This window comes from Stegastes partitus, unplaced genomic scaffold (assembly GCF_000690725.1).
Source record: "Stegastes partitus isolate 25-593 unplaced genomic scaffold, Stegastes_partitus-1.0.2 Scaffold276, whole genome shotgun sequence".
Classification (NCBI taxonomy): domain Eukaryota; kingdom Metazoa; phylum Chordata; class Actinopteri; family Pomacentridae; genus Stegastes; species Stegastes partitus.
In genome coordinates, this window is record NW_007578007.1 from 158,104 (window position 1) to 165,912 (window position 7,809).

General features: G+C 40.5%; 1 protein-coding gene across 2 annotated transcripts in view; it reads left to right on the forward strand.

Annotated features, from left to right (window-relative positions):
- The first annotated feature begins 396 nt into the window (after positions 1-396).
- The window catches only part of asxl1 (ASXL transcriptional regulator 1), a 16,489-nt gene continuing 9,076 nt past the window's right edge, over positions 397-7,809 (forward strand). The window contains exons 1-3 of one of the 2 annotated variants that reach the window (XM_008282558.1): positions 397-715; positions 4,933-5,016; positions 7,684-7,803. In XM_008282558.1, the coding sequence (XP_008280780.1) occupies positions 659-715; positions 4,933-5,016; positions 7,684-7,803 (261 nt within the window). In that variant the 5' untranslated portion in view covers positions 397-658. Of the gene's footprint in view, positions 716-4,932; positions 5,017-5,051; positions 5,338-7,683; positions 7,804-7,809 lie in introns of those variants that run through there. The other variant, XM_008282559.1, reaches the window with a different exon arrangement.

Here is a 7,809-nt window from a genome sequence, read left to right on the forward strand (position 1 = left end):
GTGTGTTAATTTGCCCTATATTATATTTACCTGTGTTGCCTATTATTGCAAAAACTTCAAAAAATATAAAAGCAGATTTAAATATGTGAAAAGCACATGATAGCTGATTTGGTTAATTGGCCTCATTTGGGTGTTAGTTTGTGTACTTTTATAAATTACTGTGTTCTGAAAGAGGGAATGAACCCATATATAAATATATTATGTGCATGTTGGGGAACAGAACACTCGATCTTAATTGCGTAATTCTCATAAATCGGACATGATGTGCGCGGAGCATGTGTTTAAACGTGGCCCACTGTTCGCAGGTGGAGGGCTGGACGTGTTTGTTGCATTCCTGCGGAGGGTTTGACCTTTGACCTGGTTGATGCATTCCAGAGAGGCTTGTCCTGCAGCAGCATCACAGCCAGCTCCTGCGCTCACCGCTCCTGTGCTTCGGAGAGGCGATGTGTGTTGAGTTAGTTTAGGAACGGCACCGGACACAGTAGCGACCGTTACAGGAGACTCGCAGAGGACCGCAGCATTGTCGCGAGCCGAGCGGACCGTCTTGTGTTGGCTCTAGAACGTAGTTAGCCATTTTGCTAAACAGCTAAACCGCCATCGTATTGAGGTTGCTTTGTAGACACACGGCAGGCTAGCCGCAGACACCAGCGCAGAGGAAATGAAGGACAAACAAAAGAGAAAGAAGGAGCGGACCTGGGCTGAGGCGGCTCGCATGGTAAACATTCTATTTTAGCATTGATTAGCTTCGTGTAGTTTTTGTGTGGCTTAATGTGAACTGATGGATCCAGATGTGTTGTGTTTGGACATTCTCCTCACGACCACAGCCTGGGCTCTGCTGTACTATCAGAGAGCTATAAGCATAGCAGTGTTAACGTAGCCAACAGGCATGTTAACGCGGCTACGTCCACGCACTTGGTACCAGTGTGACCGAGAGGACACATTTTACATGTGTTTCATATCTGTCTTGCTGTTGACATAAAAAGCTACGTAACGTAGCATGCTAGCGTTGGCTAGCACGCTAACATACACCTCTGTTGTTTTGAGCTCTTTGTTTGCTAGGCAGCTAGCTATCTAGCTTAACGCTTATTACCATCCGACAAACCTGAGTAATCCTGAAGATACGGCAACGCTGTGACAGGTTTATGCACTTGGTGTACACGGTAGTCAGTAAACACGACCCGGTTTAACGTTAATTTAACGCCCACATTGGTAGTACAAGTAGCTAATGTTGTTGAACAGAATGCATGCTAACGTTAGCATAGCTGAAGTTAACCACTAGCCTAGCTGTGGTGGGAGTCACAGAATCTCATTGACAGAATAAAAGTGGAAGAAGTCGTTGTAAAGTTCATCAATACGACATGGCTTTGTCAGAAGGTCAACGAGAATCACAGCTATTGTGTGGAAAAGATGCGGAACAGTTGCAAGGAAAACGTGAAAGACTGGCGAGCTGGTTGGGGGAGGGGGAGGTCATAGCAAATGAACTACATTTAATTATAATGCACACTGACGATTAGCAATTAGCCATAAACTCTTGCTTTCTACTGTGAGAGCTAACATAACATGAGCTGCATTTCCAGCACCAGAAGGCTAGAAACCTTTTAAGGAACTCTGTGCCTTTTCACTACTTGGATTGAGGTCTAAATAAGATTCTCAGATGTTTTTTAACCCCCCCAAAAAAGTCCCTGCTTATGAGGGAGGCCTTCAGAGACTTTAGATGTGGTTAGCTGTGTGTGTGTTGGTATACTTTGCTGCTCTACTTCCTAATGCTGATATTGTGAAAAAAAAAACCATTAGGAAAACCGCAGAGGTTGCTGCACACAGCATGCTAACAAAGACACACTAACACACCCCTACATGTTGATAGGGCTGAATGGTAATGCTGGGAGCCCACCAACGTTACCAGCAGTGCCCAGCACACAATGAGCTATGGCTAAGTTAGGTCAACAAGCCACGTTAGCCTTTGTGTGTGTGTACAACGCACCACATCAGTTTTGACATGTTAATATAAAGTTACAGCTGACATTCTTACCTTGAATTCTTTGCACAGATCCAAATGTTTGTCTTTGAGATGCTTAGATAAGGTTTAGGTGTTTCAAATGTTCATTCTGAATTTCGATCATCCATGACTTGTACCTGATCATTGACTCAAACATTAAATATCTCCATACAGGACTTTTTCAGGTGTCTTTTTCCCGCCCGGGTTGTTCCACCAGCATTTGCCAATACCATCTCAGAGGAGTCACGATCTCCAGTTAGCTAACTATGACAGACCTTCTGTAAAATAGAAATAAAGCACTGTGCTATCAACTTTGTCCCTATGCATAGGTTCTTGGGACTACCGTGCTGACAGTAAGTCCAGATCAAGGGGCACATAGGAAATAGAAAAAAGGTTGTTGGGTGTTAGCCAGTATGGGGAATTTAATGTTGACGACAAAAGAGGAGAGGACTGCTAGATGGTAGGATACCAACATAAATCATCATTGGTTACTCATGTCAGCGAGCTTTCTCTCTCCTCTTCTTCAGCTATCTACATATTCCCATTTCAAAATCCACTTCACTACAGGAAGTAACAAGAACCAATCTAACAATCTGAAAATTTACATTTTTAAAGCAGACATTTTTTTTTCCTGGCGGATTATTCATTTTAATGACAGCGCTCCCTCCAATCACTATTTTACAGGAACACTAAAGCCACACCCCTCACTTAGTTCTGCTCACTTTGATTGGTGCAAAGAAATATAAAAAAGCCAGAGCTTTTGTTCATACCTTTAGCAGAATAATAGTGAGTTACAGCTACACTGTGATGTAGTCCAGACTGACATCAAGATGACAGAAAATGGTGCTTGTTGTCCTGTTTCACCAATCAGCATTGATCTGAGAGTTTAAATAGTTATCGTTAATTTAATTATCTGCCTCTTATGTAGGTAATGGGGTTGTTGGTCTAGACTACATCATATTAAAATGTGTTTCCATACTTCTTCCTCTTACATGAATGTAAATATGATGGGAAAAACACTAGCAACATCACTGCAACCTACAATCCTACTGATAAACACGTAGCCAAGTTGACCTTTCTCTGAACATATTCGGGCTATAGTCAGCCAGAGGAAGTCTTTGTCAACTGCAATCATAACAACTCTTTAATCAGTCATGGAAGAAAAAAATCTGCCTGCTAGCTTTTGATTAAATTGAACCCAGCCCACTATTCAACCTGCTGTCCTTATTTTAATCAATGAATTAAAAACATAAATATACAACAATTAAACATCTAAATTCTCATTAATTGCTAATAGCTGCTGCTAAATCATTTGAACATAGTGATTTTATACTGAAATGACACCAGACTCGGAGCAGACCGGCGTTTTCTTGCCCATATTCGTTTGATTCCTGGAGCCAGACTTATATCACATGGGGATCCCAGGGCAGGACTATTGAGTACGACACAGACAGGATAGGTTTTAAACCATCCGCTTTAACGAAATGCAGCTAACAGCTCGTCATGGTGTCCGTTTGGAGTGAATGTTCAGTAAGCATAAATATTAAATAAGTTTGACTTTGGGTTGAGTGAGTTCAAAGTTGTTAAAATGAAAGGTGCTCTGTTCCTCCTACCACCAGAAATATAGACCCCAGCGGGCCATTGATGTAGTGCTTTATTCTTACCGTCTGTTCAGCTAATTATAAATAATACAGCTCTATGAAATGTCAGTCAAAAGTGAACATTAATATCCTTACCTTTGTATTCGAACAAGGCTGTAGTCAACGCATAAGCCAAGTCTCGAGTGTGTGTCGAGCCCCGACATCGACATACTTGAACATATCAGAAAAATTTCTTCATTTACAAATAATCTCGAGTCCTTCTCAGATATGAAGCGTATCACTTGGAGGAGAGCCTTTGGTTTGTTTTACCTTGTGGTGCCAAGAAAGTAAAGAACCTTTACAAAATGATTTAACGTAGGGTACATGCATAATGTCTTGTCTTTATAAGAAATTGCAGATTTATGTAATGGGTGATAATCTTGATAGTGACGCCCAGAACTTGTGCAATTTGTTTTAATTGACACGTGTGGACTGTAAGGCACGTCGGGATTTGTGTTTAGAAATTGTCGCTAAATTTCCTCGATCGCTCAATGACCGCGGGTTCCTCCAAGCAACTGATTGAGGATCTGAAATGAAACTAGCCAAAGCAGTGAAAGGCTTTGAAAAGACATCCAAGAGTTACCAGCTTGCAGATTCCACCGTCTGAAGCATCATGAGGCATAAAAGCACAGAGCGAAGCGAATGTCGGGAGATCTTAAATTTGTGATTTAGGAGTAATTTAAATCGGGATAATACTTGTTTTGCATTTGTGTTTTCATATTATTTGTCATGACCTTGTAAAAGCTCATCTTCACTCGGACATTCATTTTTTTTTGATGTAAATTCAACTGCAGCTCGACTGGTTGGCAGAGGCATAAAGCTACAAGGCTAACTCTAGTTTAATTCGAAAAATAACTTACAACATGCATTGCTTGGCATGATTTAAAAAAAGGCTTTGAAGCTCCTGACTGAGACTTCGACTGGCCTCTAAATATAGACCAGTTTTAGCTGATCATAGATGTACTGTAAGTCAGAATTCTCACCTTTCAAATATCGCTATTCATATCAGCCTAAAAAAAATCAGTATTGGATCAGCTTTCTGACATGCATCTTGTTATTGACGATCTACTTTAGAGATATTTTGTTTTTTCAAACAATCAGAATCAAAGTCTAGGTGCCACGATGCTCGCCATGTGCAGGACTCAAAATAATTTGTCAATGAGTCGTATTTTAAAATGCGTCTGAGGTGTTTTTGAGCTAGTTGAGTGTGTCGTCATTAGTAAAAATGTCGTTTCGAGTCTGTATTTATGTGAATTTGTGGTGTTGTTTTTAACTTTAACAAACCATCTTTTCCAGGTTTTGGAGAACTTCTCTGATGCACCCATGACTCCCAAACAAATCCTCCATGTCATCCAGACCAAGGGGCTGAAGGAGATGCGGTCAGACACGCACACACACACACACACACACACACACACACACACACACACACAGATACCATGACTGTTGATAAACCATCTCAAAATGTGTAACACGGAGTTTAAACTCAAGTGTAGCTGAATGATCACGAACTGTTTGATTGTTTGATGCTGTTTTACAATATTATGTTTTATTTTCTTTAAATGATCTTGTGGTCTCTTTTAACATGCAGTAAACTGATTACCTGTCATGTTAACTGTTATGTCATTCAGTGTGTCTATAATTGAGGTTTTTATTTCTCTCTTCATGGACAACTCGGGCTGCTGCTGACCTACACAGGAGGTAAGTTGAAGGACTACAGCCTTTCATTGCCTACACTAGAGAGAGATTGGAGGGGAAACACTGATGTCTTATTTGTTTATTTTTGTTCTTAACACTCTTATTTTTACCCTTAGCTTTAAAGAATTGATTTATTTGACAATTGGCTGGAGGTGTTGGCATTCCCTTCCACACTGACAGATAATAAGTTGTTTTAACAAGTTGCTTTGAATTAAGGAGCAGAATCACTTGTGCTGATTAACTGTGAACACGTTCATAGTTCCCCAATAACGGCAGGGAATAAACTTTCATATCAACTTTTCACAATAAGCCTTCATGTTGTCGAAAGTCAGCGTGGATGTCAGTTGGAACGACCCTAGTAAAATTTAATATGGACTGTAGTATCTGCCAAGAATCAGTAGCCATTAGAGTGAAGATGTGCGCATATACGTTGTCCGGTGTGTAAAATGGAGTCTTAAGCCTTGTACACATGGGAAGAGTAGAGCAGCAATGTGGTGGCCAGAGAGCAGGGAAGGTCAGCAACACGTAGCAGTGACAGGTGACATGAAGTGGCCCAAGTTAAACTAAGCTTGTTTCAGATTAACTGGTGATCAAATTAACTAGTGATGTTCAGTGAGCGAGGCAGCTGGACATGGATATAGACTTTATTAACGTTTGTCGGCGAGGTCTTCTTCATGTCGTATCTTTATCTTCACACACAGACAGGTCTGGTTGGGACGAACATTTGGAACGTAAATACAGCAAACATCTCCGGTTAACCTGGAACACCTTCTTTCTGTCGTGTGAAACTTTTGATGTTTGTGAATTTAAATAAGCCAGTGTAGCGCAACGTGATCTAAATCTGTTATCACACGGTTTAGTGGCCTTCATGTCAGAATAACGTACACACTGTGTTGGTCTCCTGTCTCCATTTCTGTCGTCCTAACATGTTTTAATCATAATCAGTAAGCGACCACAGCTCCAGCGGTTCCGACTGCGCTCACGTAGTTTCTTCCATGGAGCCCGACAGCAGTCTGACTTTTAGAATGAGAAGACTCTCATTTCCAGATATATATTTGTCAAGACCGAAAAGAAAAGTACAGCAGAAATCTCACTTTTAGAGACCAACTTGTCAGATTGTTTATTTCCTGGTCAGTCGGTGAGGGTTTCCTGAAAAGCCAAGCCTACGAAACATCACCAGTAAATCTGGAACAAGCTCAACCTGTGAGAGCGAAGAATACTGTGTACCACGAGAAAACAAACGCGCGCCCAAACATGTAACACAAGAAAACAAAATCCACAGCTTTGGTTCTGGTCTTTCCAACCACATCAAAAAGAAAGAGCAGCTCATCGTTGTAGTCTCCGACAGACCCTGAAAGCAAACTGCACTCATAACGCCCAGGTCTGCATTTGTTGTGTGGGATAGGTAAAGATGATATTGTGTACTTTTATTCACTTCAAATGAGGAACGATTAAAAGTTAATTTACAGATATCATAACTGATAAGGCAGATGATGAAGGATGTGCATGTTGGAAAATGCACCGCTGATAAGCTGCTGCAGTGGTGGTTGGGCCAAGAAGCCTCTCACTGTTGAATGACTGCAGCTCCTTTGCTGTTTTTAATACTGTAGTAATCGTACTTATAGAGCCAGGAATGTGTAGAAACAAACGGTACAGAGGATGCAGATCCAGTTACACCGTAGACATGAGCCAAAGCAGTGTAGGTAGATGTTCATTTGTAATAACACAAAAAGCCACAGCAAAAAAATGACTAATAGGGCAAATAATGCAGGATGGACACAGAAAGACAAACAACAGTGAAGATGAAACGAAAGGAAAAGCATTTGGATATTTGATTGAATACACGGATTGGAAATTGGTAGAAAGGTATGATGGTAGACTAAAATTTGAAAAGAAATCTTATGAAATATCAAGAAAATATAAACGAGGAAGCAGAAAGGTCTCGAAATTATATACATCTTTATTATGAATACAAATATATATATTAAAATAAAATACACTGAAAACAAACACTACAAATACTGGATGATGACAAATTTACAAATGAATTCTATAAAAAATGAAGAAGCTCCAAATCTCAGCAGCATAGAGTTATGGATTAGAAACTCAAACATATGCACAAACATGGCGGTCGTCTTTAATGACTGTTATTAATACAGAAGGAAAGGACGCCTCAACATGTTTCCAATACTAATTCAATCATTAATAGCATCAGTCAATCTTGGCAACAACAAAAACAGATTGAAAGCCGTTACTGTAGTAAAGTCTTATTTTATTTACTGTTAGTTTAGTCCTGCTTATGATGTGATACAATACCCAACGTGTGTGTGTGTGTTTGTGTGTGTGTGCAGTGGTACAGCTCCTTTGGCCTGTCTGGTCACCATGCTGCACTCCCAGGTGAGGGGGGATCGAGTCAAGAACAGCATCTTCTTCAAGCTTCCTGGACGAATGAGTCTGTTCACGCTCAAGGTACTC